This window comes from Carcharhinus amblyrhynchos, chromosome 21 (genome assembly GCF_965287045.1).
Source record: "Carcharhinus amblyrhynchos chromosome 21, sCarAmb.v2.hapA, whole genome shotgun sequence".
Lineage (NCBI taxonomy): Eukaryota > Metazoa > Chordata > Chondrichthyes > Carcharhiniformes > Carcharhinidae > Carcharhinus > Carcharhinus amblyrhynchos.
The window spans coordinates 2,209,939-2,237,125 of record NC_137344.1 but is presented as its reverse complement, the minus strand read 5'-3'; the positions used below and the strand labels follow the sequence as shown (position 1 = coordinate 2,237,125).

Here is a 27,187-nt window from a genome sequence, read left to right as displayed (position 1 = left end):
GCCTCACAGCTTCAGGGACTCGGGTTCGATTCCTGGCTTGGATCACTGTCTATGCGGAGTCTGCACATTCTCCCTGTGTCTGTGTGGGTTTCTCCTGAGTGTTCTGGTTTTCTCCCACAGTCTGAAAGACATGCTGGTTAGGTGCATTGACTATGATAAATTCTCCTCAGTGTACTCGAACAGGTGCCGGAGTGTGGCAACTAGGGGATTTTCATCTTGACTTCATTGCAGTGTTAATGTAAGCCAACTTGTGACGCAAATAAACGTAAAAATGAGAATGCCGATTGGAAGACTTTTAACTTGTGGATCTGGAATAGTTGCTCATTTGGCTTCCCAGCCTTTATTTTCCAAAATTACAGCTGGTTTAGTTTGCTATTGCTTACACTCTCATGGCCTTGTACTCTCATCTTCCTTATCCTTGAAAATATTACAGGGTTTCCAGTGAAATGACAAGGATCATTATCAACCTTTCTGAAAGGGTCTCCAACAATCATGACTTGCATTCAAGCCTGGCTTCTCTAGTACCAAGTTACTTCTTAGTCTCCACCCTATCACAAGTAACCAGTATGTGCTGCGCTCTGTGTTACCGTTTTCCTCCTTGCTTTCAAACCTTTCTCCTGCAATTTGATCATGCTTTTAGGGTGTTGTCGCTCAACTCTTGCAATCATTTAATTCTCTTGCTCAGCATTTGCTGTTTTTCTACTGCCATCCTTCTCTGCCTTTCCATTCCTGAAAAAGTGCTCTTGAGTCATCTTTGTGCAAGTCCTATAGGCATATATGCTGGTGATTTTGATGCTATTTTCTGTAAAGTGAATAAAAACAAACCTCTACAGATGACCAGTTTTTAATAGTTTTCTCCCAGTTTGCTACTTAATACGAATGTATTATTTGTACTTTTTTTTGGGTTAGACTGTTCATTGTTGGCTGCCTCAATATTCTTATATAGTGAAAGTAAAAACATTATTTTTTCAGATTACCAGCAATATTGTCATGTGATGAAGTGGCCACTTTAGTTTTGCAGTTTTTTTCTTCTCCCTCTCCCAAAGATAGTGACTTCTGCTAGGCTATGGTTCAGTGGGCACTGACAGCTACAAATGGATATCTACCTCCAAAAACTTCAGTTCATCCAAAACTCTTGCGCTTTTCATAATTTGCAGCTCCACTTGTTCACCCATCGTCCCAGTCTTTCTTGACCTACCCCGGCTCTCAGTCTGTCTGTCAATGCCCCAATTTTAAGATTCTCAGCCTAGTGTTCAGCTTCACTCATTGCCAAACCGTTCCTGTGTTCCTCCAGTCCTGCAGCCCCCTGACATCACTGTACTCTTCCAACTCTGGCCTTTTGCGCATGCCAGATTTACTTTGCACAGCAATCAATAATGAAGCATTCATCTCTACAGTTATGGAATTCCCTCTCTATTTCTGCTTATGACCTACCTCCCATCAAGCTGAGCTAACAGAGAGGGTCGATGAGGGTAACACTGTTAAAGTTGCATTTATGGACTTGCAAAAAGCGTTTTATAAAGTGCCACATAATAGCTTTATCAGCAAAGTTAAACCTATGGAATAAAAGGGAAAGTAGCAGCATGCATTATGATGGCTGAGTGACAGCAAACAGGAAGCATTGGTGAACAATTGTTTTCAGATTGGAGAGAGATATACAGTGGTTTTCCCTGGGGCTCAGTCCTAGGATGGTTGCTTTTCTTGAGTTATATTAATTACTTAGTCCTGGGTGGGTAGGGCACAATTTCAAAATTTGCAGATGACTATAAATTTGGAAAAATTGTGAGGTGGTTAGTAATCGACTTCAAAAGGATGTAGACAGGCAATGGAATGGGCAGTTTAATTGCAGATGAAATATAATGTAAGAGAATATGAAGTGATACATTTTGGTGGGATAAGCAAAGGGAGGCCATACAAAACAAAGGGTACAGTTCTAAAGGAGGTGCAAGAAAGAGATGTGAGGATATATGTGCACAAATTATTTAAGGTGGCATGGAGATCAAAAAAGTGATTGGAAAATGCAGGCAGGAACCTGGGCTTTATAAATGGAGGCATGGTGTAGAAAAACAAGGAAGTAATCATGAATTTCTACAAAAGACTGGTATGGCCTCAACTGGAGTATTATGTCCACTGCTAGTCACTGCACTTTAGTAAGCACGCGAAGTGTGGAATAAAGATTCCCGAGAATGAGGGGCTTCGGTCACTTGAATATATTGGAGAAGGTGGGGTGGTTCTGCTTGGGGAAGAGAAGGGTTGAGGAGATTTGATAGAGGTGTTCAAAATCATGAAGGATATAGATAGAGTAGATGGGGAGAAAATTCCCTTTGGAATTTGGCAGAAGGGTCAAGAGACAGAAGTGTGGTAATTGGCAAAATAACCGAAAATGCCATGAGAGAAAAAGATTCCTGCAGAAAGTTGCTAGAATCAGAAATGTATTCTTGAGAGTGAAGTGGAGACAGAGTCAGTGGTGACTTTCAGCAGGCAATTGGATAAAAGCTGTAAAGATAAAAAAAATTTACAGAGCTACAAGGAAGGCTGTAGGATTAGTGGCATTCTTTGTGCAGAGTGGAGGCACTGGCTTGATGGACTAAATGGCCTCCTTTTGCACTGCAATTGTTGTATGATTCTATTTGGTAAGCTTTTACTCATCTGTCCTGATGTCGCTTAACTGGCTCGGCATCAACTTTTATCTGCTCCTATGAAGCTCCTTGTGGATTTTACTTATTAAAAAGAATATAAATGCAAGTTATTGAGTTAGAGGTGCCAGTTGGCAAATTATTCACCTGTAGATATTCTGATTATTGAGCCTGATCCAGTTGTTACCTGATGCCGGCAGTAGTGCACATTCTAGCAGATTCCCTGAACAGATGCTAGAGGGAATGGTTTTATCTTTATTTCCACCCTCAGCATTTTCATGCTTTTTCCCATTAGTCTCCAAATTTGCTAAGTAAGCCACTAGAGGAACACGGATAATTTTTAAGAACATAAGAAGTAGGAGTAGGCCATCTAGCCCCTCGAGCCTGCCCCGCCATTTAACAAGATCATGGCTGATCTGAAGTGGATCAATTCCACTTACCCGCCTGCTCCCCATAACCCTTAATTCCCTTATTGATCAGAAATCTATCTACCCATGACTTAAACATTTTCAACGAGGTAGCCTCCACCACTTCAATGGGCAGAGAATTCCAGAGATTCACTACCCTCTGAGTACCTCCTCAACTCTGTTCTAAACTGACCGCCCCTTATTTTGAGGCTGTGTCCTCTCGTTCTTGTTTCCTTTCTAAGTGGAAAGAATCTCTCTACCTCTACCTAGCCCCTTCATTATCTTATATGTCTCTATAAGATCACCCTTCAGCCTTCTAAACTTCGAGTACAGGCCCAATCTACTCAACCTCTCCTCATAAGCTAACCCCCTCATCTCCGGTATCAACGTGGTGAATCTTCTCTGTACTCCCTCCAAGGCCAATATATCCTTTCGCAAATAAGGGGACCAAAATTGCACACAGTACTCTAGTTGCGGCCTCGCCAGTGCCTTGTATAGTTGCAGTAAGACCTCTCTACTTTTATATTCTATCCCCCTTGTGATAAAGGCCAACATTTCATTCGCCTTCTTGATCACCTGCTGCACCTGCAGACTGAGTTTTTGCGATTCATGCACAAGGACCTCCAGGTCCCTCTGCACAGTAGCATGTTGTAATTTTTCACCAATTAAATAATATTACATTTTACTATTATTTCTTCCAAAGTGGATAGCCTCACATTTGCCAACGTTATACTCCATCTGTCAGATCCTCGCCCACTCACTCAGCCTATCCAAATCTCTCTGCAGACTTTCCATGTCCTCCATGCAATTCGCTTTCCCACTCATCTTCATGTCATCAGCAAACTTTGTTACCCTACACTCAGCCCCCTCCTCCAGATCGTCTATGTAAATGGTAAACAGTTGAGGCCCCAGCACTGATCCCTGCAGCACTCCACTAGTCACCAACTGCCAACCAGAAAAGCACCCATTTATTCCAACTAACTGCTTCCTGTTAGCCAGTCCTCAATCCACTCTAACACTTTACCCCCACCTCCGTGTACCCTAATCTTCTGTAGCAACCTTTTGTGAGGCACCTTATCGAACGCCTTCTGGAAATCTAAAAACACCACATCCACCGCTTCCCCTCTGTCAACTGCACTAGTCACATCTTCATAAAAATTCAGTAAATTTGTCAAACACGACTTCCCCTTCATGAATCCATGCTGCGTCTGCTTGATCGAACCATTCTTTTCCAGGTGTCCTGCTATTTCTTCTTTAATGATGGATTCCAACGTTTTTCCCAACTATGGACGTTAAGCTAACCGGCCTGTAGTTACCCACCTTTTGTCTACTTTTTTTAAACAGTGGCGTAACAGTAGCTGTTTTCCAATCAGCCAGCACTTCCCCAGAATCCAGCGAATTTTGATAAATAACTACTAACGTATCTGCTATTACTTCTGCCATTTCCTTCAGTACCCTGGGATGCATTCCATCCGGCCCCAGGGACTTGTCTACCTTCAGTCCTATTAGTCTACCAAGCACTACCTCTTTTAGTAACAGTAATTGTATTAAGGGTCTCACCTCCTACCAACCCTCAATCATTAATATTCGGTAAGCTATTTGTATCCTCCACCATGAAGATTGACGCAAAAAACTTATTTAAAGTCTCAGCCATTTTCTCGTTTCCCACTATTAAATCCCCCCTCTCGTCCTCCAAGGGTCCAATGTTGACTCTAGCCATTCTCTTCCTTTTTATATACTTGTAAAAACTTTTACTGTCAGTTTTTATGTTTTGCGCTAGTTTAGTTTCATAATCTATCTTTCCTTTCTTTATCGCTTCCTTAGTTGTTCTTTGTTTTTTAAAGCTTTCCCAACCTTCTAATTCACCACTATTTTTGGCCACTCTGTACACATCGGCTTTTAATTTAATACTGTCCTTTATTTCCTTCGTTGTCCACGGCTGGTTATCCCTTTTCTTACAATCCTTCTTTACCATCGGAATATATTTTTGCTGAGTACTGAAAAAGATCTCCTTAAAAATCCTCCACAGTTCCTCAGCTGTCCTACCAACTAGACTGTGCTCCCAGTCTACATTAGCCAATTCCGCCCTCATCCTATCATACTCCTCTATGTTCAAGCAGAGGACATTGGTTTGGGATCCTACTTTCTCACCCTCCATCTGTATCAGAAATTCAACCATATCGTGATCACTCATTCCAAGAGGATCCCTCACAAGAAGATCTTTAATTCTACCTGTCTCATTACCCAGGACCAGATCTAAGATAACTCGCTCCCTCGTAGATTCTGTAACATGCTGTTCAAGGAAACTATCCCGACAGCATTCTAAGAACTCTTCCTCAAGCCCACTGCGTCCGACTTGTGTCAACCAATCAATATGCAGGTTAAAATCCCCCATGATTATTGCCGTTCCGTTTCTGCACACATCCATTATTTGCTTGTTTATAGCTCACCCCACCTCAAAATTATTATTTGGGGACCTATAGACCACGCCCACCAGTGACTTTCTCCCCTTACTATTCCTTATCCCCACCCACACCGATTCCACGTTTTGCTCCTTAGAGCCTATATTGTCTCTCACTACTGCCCTGATATTATCCTTTATTAACAGAGCTACCCCACCTCCTCTTTCTTCCTGTCTATCCTTCCTAAAGGAAGGATACTAGAGAGGCGGTGCTCGACAGACTGGAGGGACTGATTGTGGACAAGTCCCCAGGACCGGATGGAATGCATCTGAGGGTTCTGAAAGAAATGGCGGAGGTGATAGTGGATGCCTTGGTGATTATTTTCCAAACCTCGCTGGATTCCGGGGAAGTGCCGGAAGGTTGGAAAACGGCTAATGTTCCGCCGTTGTTTAAGAAGGGTGGCAGGCAAAAGGCAGGGAATTATAGGCCGGTTAGTTTAACGTCTGTTAGACGTAAAATGTTAGAATCCGTGATCAAGGAGAAAATAGCAAGGCATCTTGAGGAGAATTGTTTGATAGAGCAGACGCAGCACGGTTTCGTTAAGGGGAAGTCGTGTCTGACGAATTTATTGGAGTTCTATGAGGATGTGTCTAGGGCGGTGGATAGAGGAGAGCCAGTGGATGTGGTGTTTCTTGATTTTCAGAAGGCATTTGATAAGGTGCCGCACAAGAGGTTATTACAGAAGGTCAGGGGGCATGGAGTTGGGGGTAGGGTGTTAGCGTGGATAGGGGATTGGCTGTCAAATAGGAAGCAGAGTGTGGGGGTCAATGGGTGCTATTCGGATTGGCGGTTGGTGACTAGTGGAGTGCCCCAGGGGTCGGTGCTGGGGCCTCAGCTATTTACCATTTATATAGATGATCTGGAGGAGGGAACCGAGTGTAGAGTGTCGAAATTTGCTGATGACGCCAAGATTGGTGGAACGGCAAATTGTGCGGAGGGTGTGGAAAGTCTGCAGAAGGATCTAGATGGGCGAATGGGCCAGGAACTGGCAAATGGAATTTAATGTTGGCAAGTGTGAAGTTGTTCACTTTGGTAGGAATAATGGTAGGAAGGACTATTACTTACATGGCAAAAAACTGCAGCATGCGACGGTGCAGAGGGACCTCGGGGTCCTTGTGCATGAGTCGCAAAAACCCAGCTTGCAGGTGCAGCAGGTGGTCAGGAAGGCAAATGGGATGCTGGCCTTCATAGCGAGGGGGATTGAATGTAAAAGTAGAGAGGTCTTGCTGCAACTGTACAGGGCACTGGTGAGGCCGCAGCTGGAGTACTGTGTGCAGTTTTGGTCACCGCACCTACGCAAGGATGTTTTGGCCTTGGAGGGAGTGCAGAGGAGGTTTACTAGGCTGATTCCGGAGTTGAGGTTGAACTATGAGGAGAGGCTGAATAAACTAGGCTTGTACTCGTTAGAGTTTAGAAGAATGAGGGGAGATCTCATTGAGACGTATAAGATGATGAATGGGATGGATAGGATAGAGGTGGAGAGACTCTTCCCGCTCAAAAAAGACAGTAGGACTAGGGGGCACAGCCTCAAGATAAAAGGGGGGCGGTTTAGAACGGAGTTGAGGAGGAACTTCTTCACTCAAAGGGTGGTGAATCTCTGGAATTCTCTGCCCGTTGAAGTGGTGGAGGCTGCCTCGCTAAATATATTTAAGACGCGAGTTGATAGGTTTTTGATAGGCAAGGGATTAAGGGTTATGGGGGGAGGGTGGGAAAGTGGAACTGAGCCACGACATTTCAGCCATGATCTTATTGAATGGCGGGGCAGGCTTGAGGGGCTAGATGGCCTACTCCTGCTCCTATTTCTTATGTTCTTATGTTCTAAATGTCTGATACCCCTGGATATTCAGTTCCCAGTCCCGGTCACCCTGCAACCACGTTTCTGTAATGGCCACTAGATCATACCCATTTGTGCTGATTTTGTGCCATCAACTCATTCACTTTGTTTCAAATGCTTCGTGCATACCAGTAAAGTGTCTGTATGCCAGCCTTTATCTGGACCTGATTTGTTGAAATGCTACTAACCTCTCCTGAGCCCTCTACTCCTTTAACTAGATGAATGTCCTCAACATTAACCTGCACTCGTACCCTACTCGTACAAGGGATGATTGACAGAGGGAAACCGGTGGATGTGGTGTTTATAGGTTTCCAGAAGGCGTTCGATAAATTGCCTCACAAAAGGTTGTTACAGAAGATTAAGGTACACGGAGTTGGGAGTAATGTGTTAGTGGATTGAGGATTGGCTATCTAACAGGAAGCAGAGAGTTGGAATAAATAGATGCTTTTCTGGTTGGCAGTGGTGACCAGTGGCGTGCTGCAGGGATCGGTGCTGAGGCCTCAACTGTTTACCAAACACATAGACGATCTGGAGGAGGGGGCTGAGTGTAGGGTAACAAAGTTTGCTGATGACATGAAGATGAGTGGGAAAGCGAATTGCATGGAGGACACGGGTAGGCTGAGTGAGTGGGCGAGGATCTGGCAGATGGAGTATAACATAAGAACATAAGAAATAGGAGCAGGAGTAGGCCATCTAGCCCTTCGAGCCTGCCCCGCCATTCAATAAGATCATGGCTGATCTGTCGCTGCTCAGTTCCGCTTTCTCCCCATAACCCTTAATCCCCTCTCTTATCAAAAACCCATCAACCCGCGTCTTAAAAATATTTAGCGAGGCAGCCTCCACCACTTCAACGGGCAGAGAATTCCAGAGATTCACCACCCTTTGAGTGAAGAAGTTCCTCCTCAACTCCGTTCTAAACCGCCCCCCTTTTATCTTGAGGCTGTGCCCCCTAGTCCTACTGTCTTTTTTGAGCGGGAAGAGTCTCTCCACTTCTATCCTATCCATCCCATTCATCATCTTATACGTCTCAATGAGATCTCCCCTCATTCTTCTAAACTCTAACGAGTACAAGCCCAGTTTATTCAGCCTCTCCTCATAGCTCAACCCCCTCAACTCCGGTATCAGCCTAGTAAACCTCCTCTGCACTCCCTCCAAGGCCAAAATATCTTTGCGCAGGTGCGGCGCCCAAAACTGCACACAGTACTCCAGCTGCGGCCTCACCAATGCCCTATACAGCTGCAGCAAGACCTCCCTACTTCTATATTCAATCCCCCTCGCTATGAAGGCCAGCATCCCATTCGCCTTCCTGACCACCTGCTGCACCTGCAAGCTGGGTTTTTGCGACTCATGCACAAGGACCCCGAGGTCCCTCTGCACCGTCGCCTGCTGCAGTTTTTCTCCCCATAAGTAATAGTCCTTCCTACCATTCTTCCTAGCAAAGTGGACCACCTCACACTTGCCAACATTAAATTCCATTTGCCATTTCCTGGCCCATTCGCCCAGCCTATCTAGATCCTTCTGCAGACTCTCCACACCCTCCGCACAATTTGCCGTTCCCCCAATCTTGGTGTCATCAGCAAATTTCGACACCCTACACTCGGTTCCCTCCTCCAGATCATCTATATAAATGGTAAAAAGCTGAGGCCCCAGCACCGACCCCTGGGGCACTCCACTAGTCACCATCCGCCAATCCGAATAGCACCCGTTGACCCCCACTCTCTGCCTCCTATTTGACAACCAATCCTCTATCCACGCTAACACCCTACCCCCAACTCCATGTCCCTCGACCTTCTGCAATAACCTCTTGTGAGGTACTTAGTCAAACGCCTTCTGAAAATCTAGAAAGACCACATCCACCGGCTCTCCTCTATCCACCTCCCTAGACACATCCTCATAGAACTCCAGTAAATTTGTCAGACACGACTTCCCTTTAATGAAACCGTGCTGCGTCTGCTCTATCAAGCAATTCCCTTCAAGATGCCTCGCAATTTCCTCCTTAATGACAGATTCTAACATTTTACCTACCACAGACGTTAAACTAACCAGCCTATAATTCCCCGCCTTTTGCCTGGCACCCTTCTTAAACAACGGCGTAACATTAGTCGTTTTCCAATCATCCGGCACATTGGCAAGTGTGGGGTTATCCCCTTTGGAAGGAATAATAGTAAAATGGACTGTTATTTAAATGGTGAAAAATTACAACATGCTATTGTGCAGAGCGACCTGGGGGTCCTTGTGCATGAATCGCAAAAACTCAGTCTGCAGGTGCAGCAGGTGATCAAGAAGGCAAATGGAATGTTGGCCTTTATCATGAGGGGGATAGAATATAAAAGCAGGGAGGTCTTGTTACAATTGTACAGGGTACTGGTGAGGCCGCAACTGGAGGACTGTGTGCATTTTTGGTCCCCTTATTTGTGAAAGGATATTTTGGCCTTGGAGGGAGTACAGAGAAGGTTCACCAGGTTGATACCAGAGATGAGGGGCTTAGCTTATGAAGAGAGATTGAGTAGATTGGGCCTGTACCCATTGGAGTTTAGAAGGCTGAGGGGTGATCTTATAGAGACATATAAGATAATGAAGGGGCTACATGGGGTGCAGGCAGAGAGATTCTTTCCACTTAGAAAGGAAACAAGAACGAGAGGACACAGCCTCAAAATAAGGGGCGGTCAGTTTAGAACAGAGTTGAGGAGGTACTTCTTCTCCGAGGGTAGTGAATCTCTGGAATTCTCTGCCCATTGAAGTGGTGGAGGCTACCTCGTTGAAAATGTTTAAGTCATGGGTAGATAGATTTCTGATCAATAAGGGAATTAAGGGTTATGAGGAGCGGGCAGATAAGTGAAACTGAACCTCTACAAGATCAGCCATGATCTTATTGAATGGCAGGGCAGGCTCGAGGGGCTAGGTGGCTTACTCCTGCTCCTATTTCTTATGTTCTTATGTTCTAACACTGAATCTGGACTTAACATAGAACATAGAAAAATTAAGAAATTCCTCCTCAATTTGCCCAAGAAACCAACTGAAATGATGTAGGCTACTCAATAGTTTGTGTGGTCATGGCTGTTGACCTGGTTGTGTCACAGCTTGGTATGGCTTCTACCCTGCCCAAGATTGAAAGAAACTACAAAGAGTTATGAACGAAGCGCAGTCCATCATGCAAATCAGCCTCCCATTCATTGACTCTGTCTACACTTCCCACTGCCTCGGAAAAGCAGCCAGCATAATTAAGGACCCCATGCACATGGGGCATACTCTCTTCCGTCATCTTCTGTCAGGGTAAAGATAGTCTAAGGTCACGTACCAACCGACTCAAGGACAGCTTCTTCCGTGCTGCAATCAGACTTTTAAATGGGCCTACTTTGCACTAAGTTGATCTTTCTCTACACCTTAGCTATGACTGTGACACTACATTTGTGCACTGCCTCATTTCCTTTTCTATGAATGGAGTTCCTTGTCTGTATAGTATGCAAGAAACAACACTTTTCACTGTGTACTGATACATGTGATAATAAATCAAATCAAAAATCAAATGACCTCTCTCTCTCTCTCTCTCCCTCCATCCCATCACCTGGGCTGCAAATTGTTTCAGACTTGCACTGAATGTACTGACCCTTGTGGGGGAGGGGGTGGGGGTGGCACTGGCCCTGATCGGATTCCTATCAAATAAAACAATTACTGAGCTGGATGGTCCATTCAGCAGTCTTCCGCCATTCTCCTACTTTCCCACCAGGTATGCTTTGTTGCTGGCCAGTGTGGACCTGGCATGTTGGATCCTTCACAGCTCGTTATTTGAGTGGTGGGGGCAGGGGGAGGATAAGTTACGGGTAATACCCTGATCAGCTGGAAAGTTGCTATTCTGAGTTTTCGGGAGAGGGGGACCTGTCTCAGACTGCGGAAATCAGGGCAGCTTTCAAACAATCTCTGAAAAGTCAGGCTGGCTGTTGTGATTCACAAGCTGCATGAATCTGCATCCATCAGGTGGAAGAATCCCATTGAAAAACACTGCCATTGCCAGCGGGAAACACTGGCTTTCCCACTGGTGTGGGCATTTAGTGCCAATTCAGGAGAATTGGACCCTTGGTTATTCTTTTATTGATTGGTGAGCAGTTAGCTCTGTCTCCATTTTCAAAGCAAATAAAAATGACAATTTCCTTGTCCAATTAAGTATCAAAGGGCATTGATATTGGGATATTTTGACACTTTATCTTTAGAACTCTCTGCTGTTTATTTGGGATCAGGCATGTCTCACGGCAGGCAGTTGGAATTGCTCTTAAATACCAGCCAAGCATGACAAGAACCAAGTCTGATAATATCTGCATTTTAAAATTTAAGAGGTTCCTATGACATGAATCAGAGCACATTTTCAATTTGTCATGCTCCCTACTGCAGCCCCTCTCTATTACAGCAATGCTGAAGGGACCTTTGGCCTCTGTCACTTTTTGTAAAGCTGTTTCTTGAAGCATTTTTTTCAAGCACTTTTATCAGTTGTTTCGTTGCAGTCCACTTACTATGTCTAATGCACAATTATGATGTGGAGATGCCAGCGTTGGACAGGGGTAAACACTGTAAGAAGTCTCTCAATACCAGGTTAAAGTCCAACAGGTTTATTTGTAGCAAATGCCACTAGCTTTCAGAACTGGCTGTTCCTTCGTCAGGTGGGCGGGATTTCTGATTACAAACAGGGCACACAAAGGCACAAACTCAATTTACATGAATAATTGGAATGAGTGTCTTTACAGCTAATCAAGTCTTAAAGGTACAGACAGTGTGAGTGAAGAGAGGACTAAGCACAGGCTAAAAAGATGTGTATTGTTTCCAGACAGGAAAGTTAGTGTGATTTTGCAAGTCCAGGCAAGTTGTGGGGGTTACGGATAGAACATAAGAATATAAGAAATCGGAGCAGGAGTAGGCCAACTAGCCCTTTGAGCCTGCCCTGCCATTCAATAAGATCATGGCTGATCTGTCGTGGCTCAGTTCCACATTCCCGCCCTCTCTCCATAACCCTTAATCCCCTCTCTCATCAAAAACCCATCAATCCGCGTCTTAAAAATATTTAGAGAGGCAGCCTCCACCACTTCAACGGGCAGAGAATTCCAGAGATTCACCACCCTTTGAGTGAAGAAGTTCCTCCTCAACTCTGTTCTAAACCGCCCCCCCTTTATCTTGAGGCTGTGCCCCCTAGTCCTACTATCCTTTCTGAGCGGGAAGAGTCTCTCCACCTCTATCCTATCCATCCCATTCATCATCTTATACGTCTCAATGAGATCTCCCCACATGAACCCAAGATCCCGGTCGAGGCTGTCCTCGTGTGTGGTACTTGGCTATCAGTCTGTGCTCAGCGACTCTGCACTGTCATGTGTCGTGAAGGCCGCCTCCGAGAATGCTTACCCAAAAATCAGAGGCCAAATGCCCATGACCGCTGAAGTGTTCCCCAACAGGAAGAGAACACTGTTGCCTGGTGATTGTCAAACGGTGTTCATTCATCCATTGTTGTAGCATCTGCATGGTCTCCCCAGTGTACCATGCCTCAGGACACCCTTTCCTGTAGGGTATCAGGTCGACAACATTGGCCGAGTTGCAAGAGTATGTACGGTGTACGTGGTGGATGGTGTTCTCACGTGAGATAATGACATCCGTGTTGATGATCCGGCACATCTTGCAGAGGTTGCTGTGGCAGGGTTGTGTGGTGCCGTGGTCACTGTTCTCCTGAAGGCTGGGTAGTTTGCTGCGGACAATGGTCTGTTTGAGGTTGTGCAGTTGTTTGAAGTCAAGAAGTTGGGGTGTTGGGATGGCCTTGGCAAGATGTTCGTCTTCATCAATGAAGTTCCGAAAGCTAGTGGCTTTTGCTACAAATAAACCTGTTGGACTTTAACCTGGTGTTGTGAAACTTCTTACTGTGTTAACCCACAATTAGACAGTGGGTGAGATTCTTTGTGAAGGGGAGGTTGTGTCTTGCTAACTTGGTCAAGTTTTTCGAGGAAGCGACAAAGATGATTGATGAGAGTAGGGCAGTGGATGTTGTCCACATGGACTTCAGTAAGACCTTTGACAAGTTCCCTCAAGGCAAACTGGGCCAGAAGGTGAAGTCGCATGGGATCAGATACGAGCTGGCAAGGTGGATACAGAACTGGCTCGGTATTAGAAGACAAAAAGTAACAGTGGATGGGTTTCTGAATGGAGGACTGTGACAAGTGGCATTCTTTAGGGATCAGTGATGGGACCTTTGCTGTTTCTATTTATATAAAAATGATTTGGAGGAAAATGTAACTGGTTTGATTAGTAAGTTTGCGGATGACACAAAGGTTGGTGGATTTGCAGATAGCGATGAGGACTATGAGAGGATACAGCAGGATATAGATCGGTTGGAGACTTGGGTGGAGAGATGGCAGGTGGAGTTTAATCTGGACAAAATAGCTGTGAGGAGATGTTAGAGAAACTGGAACAATGGAGGTTGAGGGGCAACCTGATAGAAGTCTACAAGATTGAGGGGCATGGACAGAGTGGATAGTCAGAAGCTTTTTCCCTGGGTGGAAGGGTCAGTTACTGGGGGGCATAGGTTTAAGGTGAGAAGGCAAGGTTTAAAAGAACTTTGAGACAAGTTTTTTACACAGAGGATGATGGGTGCCTGGAACTCACTGCCTGGGAAGGTACTGGAAGCAGATACAATAGTGACTTTTAAGGGATATCTTGACAAATACATGAATATGATGGGAATGGAAGAATATGGTCTCTGGAAGGTTAGGGGGTTTTGATTCTGTCAGGTAGCATGGTCAGTGCAAGCTTGGAGGGCTGAAGGGTCTGCTCCTGTGCTGTAATTTACTTTGTTCTTTTGTTTTTTGGCCTCTCCTCAGTGTTTTACTTGGCAGCGGGAGACAACACCCCATTCACTTGCGGTGTGGTGTCAGCATGGTGACACTGTGCCGTTCGTTGGCGGTGGGATCCTCTGGTCTTAACCCTATCAATGGGAATTCCCACTGAAGCCACCCCACACAGTCAGGAAAGTGGAAAGCTCTTTTCCTGTTCAAAGTAGTCGTATGAGATTGTTTCTGTCCAGCTGAGAGAGCAACCAGATCTTCGTTTAATGTTTCATCTGATAGAACACTACCTCGACAGTATGGATAATGGCCAGAATTTTCCAGTCTCGCAAGACCTACTACCACTGCCAGCAAGAATTGAGAAGTTGTCACTCAGCCAAATTTCCATTCACTGCAGCGGCACCGGAGAATCCTTGCTACAGATGAGGTCAGCCAGTGTGCTCAAAGTGGAGCTTGAGCCCACAGCTTTCTGACTTGGGTAAATAAGCTGCCACTGAGCCACGGCTGACATCATGCCACTACATAAAATGACTGCATAAATGCAAATCATTAGTTTAGTCTTAAAGATTGAAAGTGCTTCCACATTTAGCAAGTGGTAAATGGGTGGCACAGTGGTTAGCACTGCTGCCTCACAGCACCATGGACCTGGGTTCAATTCCTGGCTTGGGTCACTGTCTGTGTGGAGTTTGCACGTTCTCCCCATGTCTGCGTGGGTTTCCTCCCACAGTCTGAAAGACATGCTGGTTAGGTGCATTGACTCAAGCAGGCGCCAGAATGTGGCCTCATTACAGTGTTAATGTAAGCCTTACTTGTGACTAATAAATAAACTTTACATTTTTACTTTACTATTTTATATTAATACAATTTGATGTAGGCATGGCATTCAAGATGATCATTTTTGTACCTGATAACCTTGTATCATAACAGCAAATATCATTGACGAACAGTGATGAGAAGGCACCAATGAATCTGTTGCATTTTTTTTACTTTAACATTTTATTAACAAGTTTGTTGACAGATAAATCTCTGGGGGGTAGGGTTAGACTCCATAGCCAGTGCTCACTGATCCTTCAGCTCCCGCAGTCGCCGAATTGCAGACTTCGCTGTAACGGCTGAGGTGGTGTTGTAGGCCCAAGCTCCTCCAGCTACAGTTTTCATGCAAGATGCACAATGCCAGATGCCAGATGCCAACTGCCCTGCTTTTAATCTTTGTCTTGCTGCAGAAGGAGGAGGTATATAAGAACATAAGAAATAGGAGCAGGAGTAGGCCATCTAGCCCTTCGAGCCTGCCCCGCCATTCAATAAGATCATGGCTGATCAGTCGCTGCTCAGTTCCACTTTCCCGCCCTCTCCCCATAACCCTTAATCCCCTCTCTTATCAAAAACCCATCAACCCGCGTCTTAAAAATATTTAGCGAGGCAGCCTCCACCACTTCAACGGGCAGAGAATTCCAGAGATTCACCACCCTTTGAGTGAAGAAGTTCCTCCTCAACTCCGTTCTAAACCGCCTCCCCTTTATCTTGAGGCTGTGCCCCCTAGTCCTACTGTCTTTTTTGAGCGGGAAGAGTCTCTCCACCTCTATCCTGTCCATCCCATTCATCATCTTATACGTCTCAATGAGATCTCCCCTCATTCTTCTAAATTCTAACGAGTACAAGCCCAGTTTATTCAGCGTCTCCTCATAGCTCAACCCCCTCAACTCCGGTATCAGCCTAGTAAACCTCCTCTGCACTCCCTCCAAGGCCAAAATATCTTTGCGCAGGTGCGGCGCCCAAAACTGCACAGGTTTGACTTATGAACTGTACTGCAGCCATCATCTGAATCTGATTTAATGATTCTGTGAAAAAGTCTTTTTGGTAAACAGCCATGAATGAGTTAAAGGATAAAAAGTCTCAACTTATCAACTTTAAAAGGAGGGAAGATAGTTGTTCTTTTAATAGGGAAGAAAGAAGAACAAATGTTTTCTGTTGTTGGGAAATTGTTAGAATCCATTATAAAGGAAGGAATAACAGGACATTTGGAAAGTCAAAATGCAATCCATTAGAGTCAATGTGGTATCATGAAGGGTAAATCATGTCTGACTACTTTGCTAGAGTTATTTGAAGATTTAACAAGCAACGTAGATAATGATCCTGTAGCTTTGGTATATCTGGACTTCCAAGAGGCATTTGATACAGTGCCACACAGGTTAATATACAAGGTTAGTTCACATGGGATTAGAGATAGTTTATTAGCTTGGTGGAGGATTGACTAACCAACAGAAAGCAGAGAGTGGGATAAATGGGTCTTTCTCAGGTTGGCAAGATGTAACTAGTGAGGGTGCCACAGGGTTCAGCCCTCAGATGCCAACTATTTACAATCTATATTAGTGGCTTGGCTGAGGGATAGTAGGTACCGTGGCCAAAGTTGCAGGTGACACTAAAATAGGTAGGATAGTAAGTTGCTATAATGAAATAAGAAATTTACAAATGGATATGGATAGGTTAAGTGAATAGGGCAAAGTTTGGCAGATTGAGTGTGAGGTAATCTGTTTGTTAGGAAAAATACAAAGGCAAATTATCGAAATGGGGAGAAACTTCGGAGTGCTTTGGTGCAGAGGGATCTGGGTGTCCTTGTGTATGAATTGCAGAAAACTAGTATGTTGGTACAGCAGATAATGAAGGCGAATGGAATCTTGGCATTTATTGCGAAAGAAATAGACTATAAAACTAGAGAAGTGTTGCTACTACTGTACAAAGCATTAGTGAGACCGCTCATATAATATACAGTTTTGGTCCCTTTATTTGAGGAGGGATGTGGTTGCACTGGAACAGAAACAGAAAATGCTGGAAAATCTCAGCAAGTCTGACAACATCTGTGGGAGAGAATAGAGCTGATGTTTTGAGTCTAGATGACCCTTCATCAGAGCTGTTTAGGGTCATCTAGACTCGAAACATTGGCTCTATTCTCTCCCCACAGATGCTGTCAGACTTGCTAAGATTTTCCAGCATTTTCTGTTTTTGTTTCAGATTCCAGCATCTGCAGTATTTTGCTTTTATCTGTAAAAGTAAAGCTTATTTATTAGTCACACACTGCAGTGAAGTTACTGTGAAAACCCCTAGTCACTACACTCCGGTGCCTATTTAGGTTAATGCACCTAACCAGGACGTCTTTCAGAATGTGGGAGGAAACCGGAGCACTTGGAGGAAACACACGCAGACGTGGGGAGAACATGCAAACTCCACACAGTCAATGATCCAAGCTGGCAACTGAATCCAGGTCCCTGATGCTGTGGGGCAGCAGCGCTAACCACTATGCTACCTTGCCGCGCGCACACACACACTCACTCTCACTGTCTCTCTCTCTCTCTCTCTCTCTCTCTCTCTCTCCCCCCCCCCCCCCCCCCACACACACACACACACACACACACACACACACACACACACACACACACACACACACACAGTGCTGCCCCATAGTTGCACTGGAGTTGATTTAAAGGTGGTTCACTGGATTGATTTCCAATATGAGGGGTTTCTCTTATGGAGATAGATCTGGTAGTTTATTCCTATGCTCCCTGGAGTCTAGAAGAATGAGAGGAAATCAGTTGAGGTTTACAAGATGATAAGGAGATTGACAAAGTAGACATGGAGACAATGTTTCCTGTTGTAGAGCAACCTAGAACAAGAGTTCATAGTTTTAGGAGAATTTAAAACCGATGAGGAGAAATTGCTCCTCTCAAAGGTAGTGATAGTACTGTGGAATCTATGGAATTCACCATCCCAGTGTGTGGTGGATGCCTGGACTTTGAATAAATTTAAGGAACAGATGGACAGATTTTTAATTATTAAGGGTTTGAAGGACAGGTGGAATTGAGGCTGAGATGAGATCAGCTCTGATTGCATCAAATGGTGGAGCAGACCTGAGGACTGCATTTTCTATTCCTTCTCCTGGTTCTTACGATTCTTATGAATATTATGCAGCTCTGCACCCTGCAGAAGCATGGTGTGGTTTCCATGATGTGTTAAAGTGCTAAAATCAGCCTGTGCTGAATTACAGCTTGCGTGCAGCTCAACTTCAGGATTTGAATTGCCTGTTTGAGGGAATAAAAATGTTCATTTTGCCCATTGCTCACCGGATCTTTTTTTATATTTGTTGTTTGAAACAAGCTACAATGCTTAAATGACAACGTAAAATTAAACCTCAGTGTTGAACAGTGTCGATCGCAGTGTTTTTTGATTTATCGATTTCTTTGCAACAAATGCTACGAGTTAAGCTGAAAGAAAAACATATTTGTATTTTGAGCTCAATCTTGTGTTTCAGTAACTTGATTTAGTGCCAAAAGAAGTTCCTCTGATGGCTGGTTGACACATTGAAGGCTTGCTTCTCTGACTCCTTCAGGTGGTCTATGGGAATCCCAATGTTCACGTGAATGGGTGTAGGCCGAAAATTGGGATTCCTGTCAGGCATAAGGATTCTCGGGATTCATTCAGCTTGTATGACTGGCCCGATCAGGTTCTCACCCAGAGCAGGCAACAGCCTGATCATTTTGAATGTCACTAGCAGGTTTGATGGCCGTGGTGGCACAGTGGTTAGCACTGCTGCTTCACAGCACCAAGGATCCAGGTTCAACTGCTGGCTTGGGTCACTGTCTATGAAGAGAGTGCATGTCTGCGTGGGTTTCGTCTGGGTGCTTCAGGTGCAGGTTAGGTGCGTTGGCTGTGCTAAACTTTCCCTCAGTGTACCCAAAGAGACACTGGAATGTGGCGACTAGGGGATTTTCACGATAACTTCATTGCAGTGTTAATTAAGCCCACTTGTGACAGTAATGAATAAACTTAAAAACACCACCCCTCCCCCACGTCATGCGGGCATGAGGGTGACCTGACCAGCCCCTCCCCTCGAGACAGACACACACAGACACAAAGGCAGAGCTTCCCTTTCCTCTCAGACTCTCCTTTTGGGAGTCTGCACCGACAAAACTAGACTATATTTATACTAATCTCACTTTAAGTACATAAAAAATAGGAGCAGGAGTAGGCCATCTAGCCCTTCGAGCCTGCCCTGCCATTCAATAAGATCATGGCTGATGTGAAGTGGATCAGTTCCACTTCCCGCTTTCTCCCCATAACCCTTAATTCCCCTGCCTAGTAAAAACCTATCTACCCATGACTTAAATATATTTAGCGAGGTAGCCACCACGACTTCAACGGGCAGAGAATTCCAGAGATTCACCACCCTTTGAGTGAAGAAGTTCATCGTCAACTCTGATCTAAACTGCAGCCCCCCCCCCCCCCCAAAACTTATCTTGAGGCTGTGTCCTCTAGTCCTGTTATACTTTCTAAGCGGGAAGAATCTCTTTACCTCTACCCTATCCATCCCCTTCATTATCTTATGTCTCTATAAGATCACCCCTCATCCTTCTAAACTCCAATGAGTACAGACCTAGTCTATTTAGTCTCCCTTCATAGGCCAACCTCCTCATTTCCGGTATCAGCCTAGTAAACCTCCTCTGCACTCCCTCCGAGGCCAATATATCCTTGTGCAAGTGTGGTGACCAAAACTGCACACAGTACTCCATCTGCGGCCTCACCAGTACCCTGTATAGTTGTAGCAAGACCTCCCTACTTTTATATTCTATCCCCCTCGCTATAAAGGCCAACATTCCATTCGCCTTCTTGATCACCTGCTGCACCTGCAGACTGGGTTTTTGCAACTTGTGCACAAGGACCCCCAGGTCCCTCTGCACCGTGGCATGCTGCAGCTTTTCGCCTTTTAAATAATAATCCCTCCTACTATTATTCCTGCCAAAGTGGATAACCTCATACTTGCTAACATTATACTCCATCTTCCAGGTCCTCACCCACTGGCTCAGCCTATCCAGATCCCTCTGCAGACTTTCCGCACCCTCCATGCAATTTGCTTTACCACTCATCTTCGTGTCATCAGCAAATTTCGTCACCCTACACTCAGCCCCCTCCTCCAGATCATCTATATAAATGGTAAACAGTTGAGGCCCCAGCACCGATCCCTGCGGCACTCCACTAGTCACCAACCGCCAATCAGAATAGCACCCACTGATACCAACTCTCTGCCTCCTATTAGACAACCAATCCTCTATCCACGCTAACACCTTACCGCCAATTCCATGCACCCTAACCTTCTGTAGCAACTTTCCAGCGCTTTACCCATTGCCTTGAATGTTTCAGGTGCTCATCCTCAGACTTGTTGAAGGTCATGAGGTTTCCCGCCTATATTCCACCCACATTCCAGCGTCTCACCACCGCTTAAGTGAACAAGTTTTTCCTCAAATCCCCTCAATTTTAAAATGAGGTGTTGAAGGAATAATGCCCCCTTGTTATTGACCTTTCCACTAAGGTGTGCAAGTATATTTATTTGGTTATTACTTACAATGTGTAATAGACCAAAGTTATACAATGTGAATTCACCTACAGAAAGCCACAGCAGAGGGACTATCATTACTTGGAGAGATTTGAGATGCTGTTACGATGACCACTGTAGTGATTTAATAGTTTATACATTATGAAGGGTTTTGATATTTTGAATAAGATGGCACTGTGGCCAGCATTGCTGTCTCAGCACCAGGGACCCAAGGTGACTTGGTGACTGTGGTGTTTGCATGGGTTTCCTCCAAGTGTTCCGATTGCCTCCCACAGTCCAAAGATGTGTAAGTTAGGTAGATTAGCCACGGTAAATATGAGGGATTATGAAGCAAGGTGGGGTGGGTAGGCTTGGGTAAGATGTTCCCTTGGAGAGTCGATGCAGAATGAATGGGCCAAATGGCCTATTGCAGTGTAGGAATTGTATGGACGTCCTTTGTCTGGAGTGAATGGTTATGGATTATTAACTTAGGAGAGAAATTGGGAACTTTTTAAAAAAATGTGTGTAAGGTTGTTGAAGTTTGGAATGTTTTGTCATAAAGTATGTCATAATGTTTTGTCATAAAGGTCATTTCATAAATGACCTGGATGAGGAAGTGGAAGGATGGGTAAGTAAGTTCGCTGATGACACGAAGGTCGGTGGTGTTGTGGATGGTCTGGAAGGATGGCAAAAGTTGCAGCAGGACATAAATAGGATGCAGGACTGGGCGGAGAAGTGGCAGATGGACTTCAACGTGGATAAATGCGTAGTCGTCCATTTTGGCAGAACCAACGGGATGAACGAGTACACTATCAAGGGCAGGAGTCTTGGTAGTGTTGAGGAGCAGAAGGATCTTGGGGTCCGGGTCCACAGGACTCTTAAATCGGCCTTGCAGGTGGAAGAGGTGGTCAAGAAGGCGTATGGTGTACTGGCCTTCATAAATCGAGGGATTGAGTTTAGGAATCGGGAGGTAATGCTGCAACTTTATAAGACCCTTGTCAGGCCTCATTTGGAGTACTGTGCGCAGTTCTGGTCGCCTCACTATAGGAAAGACGTAGAAGCTATTGAAAGGGTACAGAGGAGATTTACAAGGATGTTGCCTGGACTGGGAGGCATGCCTTATGAAGTTAGGTTGAGGGAACTGGGTCTCTTCTCCCTGGAGAGACGTAGGTTGAGAGGCGACCTGATAGAGGTTTATAAAATGTTGAGTGAAATAGATAGGGTGGATTCTCAGAGGTTATTTCCCCGGGTTGAAATGGTCGCTACGAGAGGACACAGGTTTAAGGTGCGGGGAGGAAAGTACAGAAGTGATGTTAGGGGTAAGTTTTTCACTCAGAGGGTGGTGAGTGAATGGAATCGGCTGCCGTCAGTGGTGGTGGAGGCGAACTCGCTGGGGTCTTTTAAAAGACTTCTGGATGAGTATATGGGGTTTTATGGGATTGGGGGTTATAGATAGGTGTTGATGTGATCGGTGCAACTCGTGTGCTGAAGGGCCTGTTTGTGCTGTAGTGTTCTATGTTCTATGAATGTTGCACCTTTTAAGGGAATCATCCAAAAGGACTGTGGAGTATCAGGAAAGGCAATAAAAGCTGTTCTTGTCAGTGAGACCCAAGTGAATGAATAAAAAAGCCAGAGAAATGCTGGAAGCGGACAATGTTATAGAGCTGTGAGGAGAGCCAGTGGACTTGATTAACATGGCAAACTGAATACTTCCCTTCATGGTTTTTGCAGTTTGGAGTAAGATGCATTATTCGGCAAAGAGAGACCTGAGCTCAGTTAGCTGGAAGTGCTTTGCTTTAGTAGGTTTAAAAAAGTACATTTTAATGTTCCTAAAGTCTGTAATCTGCCCTTGAAAAGCAAAAAAAAATTCTTCCCCAATGAACTTCTGTACAAAGTGTAGATGCATTTGTTTTGTACAATCCAATGATTGGATATTCTGTGATGAATGCAGAAGTCATATTGTGAGTGTCTGGAGTTTTTAGTAGCGATCCCAGTTTTCGCTTACTGGGGTGGTGCAGTGATTAGCGCTGCTGCCTCACAGCGCCAGGAACCCAGGTTCGATTCCCGGCTTGGGTCATTGTGTAGAGTTTGCACATTCTCCGCCTGTCCATGTGAGTTTGCTGCGGGTGCTCTGGTTTTCCCTCACGCTCCAAAGATACGCAGGTTAGATGCATTGGCCGTGCTAAATTCTCCCTCAGTGTACCCGAACAGGCACCGAAGGGAATTTTCACAGTAACTTCATTGCAATATGAATGTAAGCCTACTTGTGACACTAATAAATAAACTTACAATTTTAAACTTGAATTGCTGTGTTTTTGCGGAGATGTTTGAAAAGCACCACCCTCTACCCCACCCGGCCCAAGGTGCATTTCTGGATATAATTTTATGATGAAATGTTACCATTTGATTGCAGGTTGCACTAAGTATGTGCACATAAGTTGCATAAGTAATGTCTTCTGGAAGTGGGTAGAGTATTTGAGTTTCTTCCCACTTTTAATGCCTTTAGCCTAAGGGAAGGAATGAATCAAACTGTGGCATGGGAGCAATTTCTACCCAATTTATTGTCTTTTAAATGGGAATAATTGAAAGGGATTGCATATCATTGGCTACAAAGGTATGCAGCACATGAGTAAATCAGTTAACAATGTTGTGCAGAGTTGCCACATTTATGTACTTAAAAATGGAATACAACATTGTTCTCTTGGGAGGGAAATGGCAATACGTGCTGCTACAATGAAAATTACTACTTTCTGCTTTTAGTATCTACTGTGGGTTACTGCACCTAAATTGTGAATTGGTCAATACTGTTTATGATGGTTGAAAAATGTATTTATTTGCTTTGCATGCTCCCTTTCCTATCTTTGGATAACTATTCAACTTTGCTGCATTAAATATGCTTTTGCTGGTGATCTTCTGCTTAATTTATTGGCTGATTTAATTTTTCAATTTATCAACCCATTCAGCTGGGAATGGATTAACAGTAAGTAATACTTTAAGGTTAAAAGCATCCAGACATCACTTAAGTGTTTTAGGTTACGTTCCCAGGGGTCATTGATGTGCCTTGCAATATCTCCAATTTTACTAAGGAAATACCTTCTCTTTTCTGGTGACTGACAAGCTTGTTTGGCACAGAATCAGATCTATATATTACTACCAGGGCACCAAGAAGATTAAATACTGTACTCAGTCCGTGTACATTTCTGTAAAACTCTGAGATTTATGTATTTTCACTTATTAAATAAGGGGTTTGAAGGTATATTGTTCCTTTTACTCGACAAGTATCCAGAGAGCTTCCAGATATATCAGTAATGGTGACAATGAAACTACTGGATTGTCATAAGAAAAATCTGATCACTAACATCCTTAAGGGAAGTCAATCTGTTGCCTTTGCTTAGTCTGGCCTACGTTTGGTTAGCTCTTAACTGCCATCTGAAATGATCTAGCAAGCCACTCAGTTATTTGGCCATGGGCAATAAATGCTGGTCTCGCCAGTGATGCTCACATCTTGTGAATAAATAATTTTTAAAAAAAAAGGTCTGGCACTCAAATTTGTCTTGCGTTATTCTAATATATCGGAAATAGAATATCTACTAAGCAATTAAAAATGTAAAATGTATCTCCTCTGTCATCCTAGAAATTCATCGAGTTTGAGGATTCTCAAGAGCAGGAGAAGAAAGACCTGCAGATTCGTGTGGAGGTGTTGGAGTCACAGACACGGCAGCTTGAACTCAAAGCAAAAAATTATGCAGATCAGAGTAAGTACACAGAGGCTGGTACTGTGGAATAAAAGATAGTTTAGGCCAGTAACCGAGACACCCAGACTAATATTTCAGCAATAAAGACTTGCATGTTATTTGGGCTTTTCAGGTTGGGGTGGATTCAAAATAACGATGGAAATTGTAAGAAATAAAGATTATCATTTGTTGCGTGGAAAAGATTATGCTGAGATAAACAAAATGCTGGAAATACTCAATAGGTCAGGCGGCAGCTGTGGTGGAAGAAACAGAGTTAATGTTTCAGATCTGTGATTTTCTAATCTGATTTTGCTGAAAGCACAGACCTGACATGTTAACCCTAATTTAGTCTTCATAGATGCCTTTTGTCAGAAAGGGCTCTTTGGTCCATTGCGCCTGCACCAACAAAATTACCAGTAAAGTTGCACTAATTCCAGCACTTGTCCCAAATCCTTCAATGTTATGACATTTCAACTGCTCATCCAGATACTTAGTTTCTAGTCTCCACTACCTTCTCAGGCAGTGCATTCCAGATTCTCACCAACCTTTGAGTGAATTAGGGTAGAATTAGGGACCTTGTGGTGAAGGATCCTCTTGGGAAGAGTGATCATTGTATGGTGGAGTTTCTGATGCAGATGGAGGAGGAGAAAGTGGGTTCCCGGACATGTGCCCTTTGTTTGAACAGAGGGGAGTACGGTAGGATATGAGAGGAATTGGTGAATGTTGATTGGGGGAGCGCGTTGGAAGGTAGATCTGCTGAGGAACAGTGGAGGATCTTTAAGGAGATCTTGGTGCTCAGCAGAAATTTATTCCGATGGTTAAAAAGGATCGTAGGAGGAGAGATAATCAGCTGTGGATAAAAAGGTGGTGAATCTCTGGAATTCTCTGCCCGTTGAAGTGGTGGAGGCTACCTCGCTAAATATATTTAAGTCGCGGGTAGATAGGTTTCTGATAGACAGGGGAATTAAGGGTTATGGGGAGAAAGCAGGAAAGTGGAACTGATCCACTTCAGATCAGCCATGATCTTATTGAATGGCGGGGCAAGCTCGAAGGGCTAGATAGCCTACTCCTGCTCCTATTTCTAATGTTCTAATAATGAAGGAGGTAAAGGAAAGTGTTAAATTAAAAGCGGATGCGTTTAGAGTAGCTAAGAGTAGTGGGCGAGAAGAGGACTGGGAGAGGTTTAAATATCAACAAAGAATGATAAAGAAGTTGATAAAGAAGGGTAGGATAAACTATGAAGCTGGGCTAGCGCTTAATATAAAAAAGGATAGCAAGAGCTTTTATAAATATATAAAAAGAAGAGGCTGGCTAGGGTGAACGTTGGACCCTGAGAGGATGAGAGGGGGGACTTAGTGGTAGGGGATGGGGATATGGCTAAGGTATTGAATAACTTTTTTGTTTCGGTCTTCACGGAGGAGGACGTGAATAATTTGCCGGGTGTTAGCGATGGAAAGATGGTAGGAGTGGAGGGCCTGAATGACATTATTGTTACTAGAGAGGCGGTGCTCGACAGACTGGAGGGACTGACTATGGACAAGTCCCCAGGACCGGATGGAATGCATCCAAGGGTTCTGAAAGAAATGGCGGAGGTGATAGTGGATGCCTTGGTGATTATTTTCCAAACGTCGCTGGATTCCGGGGAAGTGCCAGAAGATTGGAAAACGGCTAATGTTACGCCGTTGTTTAAGAAGGGTGGCAGGCAAAAGGCAGGGAATTATAGGCCGGTTAGTTTAACGTCTGTTGTAGGTAAAATGTTAGAATCCATGATCAAGGAGAAAATAGCGAGGCATCCTGAGGAGAATTGTTTGATAGAGCAGACGCAGCACGGTTTCGTTAAGGGGAAGTCATGTTTGACGAATTTATTGGAGTTCTATGAGGATGTGTCTAAGGCGGTGGATAGAGGAGAGCCGGTGGATGTGGTGTTTCTTGATTTTCAGAAGGCGTTTGATGAGGTGCCGCACAAGAGGTTATTACAGAAGGTCAGGGGGCATGGAGTTGGGGGTAGGGTGTTAGCGTGGATAGGGGATTGGCTGTCAAATAGGAAGCAGAGAGTGGGGGTCAATGGGTGCTATTTTGATTGGCGGTTGGTGACTAGTGGAGTGCCCCAGAGGTCGGTGCTGGGGCCTCAGCTATTTACCATTTATATAGATCTGGAGGAGGGAACCGAGTGTATGGTGTCGAAATTTGCTGATGACACCAAGATTGGTGGAACGGCAAATTGTGCGGAGGGTGTGGAGAGTCTGCAGAAGGATCTAGACAGGCTGGGCGAATGGACCAGGAACTGGCAAATGGAATTTAATGTTGGCAAGTGCGAGGTGGTCCACTTTGGTAGGAATAATGGTAGGAAGGACTATTACTTACATGGCAAAGTACTGCAGCATGCGACGGTGCAGAGGGACCTTGGGGTCCTTGTGCATGAGTCGCAAAAACCCAGCCTGCAGGTGCAGCAGGTGGTCAGGAAGGCAAATGGGATGCTGGCCTTCATAGCGAGGGGGATTGAATATAAAAGTAGGGAGGTCTTGCTGCGGCTGTACAGGGCACTGGTGAGGCCACAGCTGGAGTACTGTGTGCAGTTTTGGTCGCCGCACTTGAGCAAGGATATTTTGGCCTTGGAGGGAGTGCAGAGGAGGTTTACTAGGCTGATACTGGAGTTGGGGGGTTAAACTATGAGGAGAGGCTGAATAAACTAGGCTTGTACTCGTTAGAGTTTAGAAGAATGAGGGGAGATCTCATTGAGACGTATAAAATGATGAATGGGATGGATAGGATAGAGGTGGAGAGGCTCTTCCCGCTCAGAAAGGACAGTAGGACTAGAGGGCACAGCCTCAAGATAAAAGTGGGGAGGTGGTGGTGTGGTTTAGAACGGAGTTGAGGAGGAACTTCTTCACTCAAAGGGTGGTGAATCTCTGGAATTCTCTGCCCGTTGAAGTGGTGGAGG

General features: G+C 44.6%; 1 protein-coding gene across 4 annotated transcripts in view; it reads left to right on the top strand.

Moving 5' to 3' along the window:
• LOC145356524 (C-Jun-amino-terminal kinase-interacting protein 4-like) overlaps window positions 1–27,187 on the top strand; it is a 315,087-nt gene that overhangs the window by 31,006 nt on the left and 256,894 nt on the right. For all 4 annotated transcript variants that reach the window (XM_080209269.1, XM_080209264.1, XM_080209266.1 and 1 more), the window contains exon 2: window positions 24,147–24,267. In XM_080209269.1, the coding sequence (XP_080065395.1) occupies window positions 24,147–24,267 (121 nt within the window). The remainder of the gene's footprint in view (window positions 1–24,146; window positions 24,268–27,187) is intronic.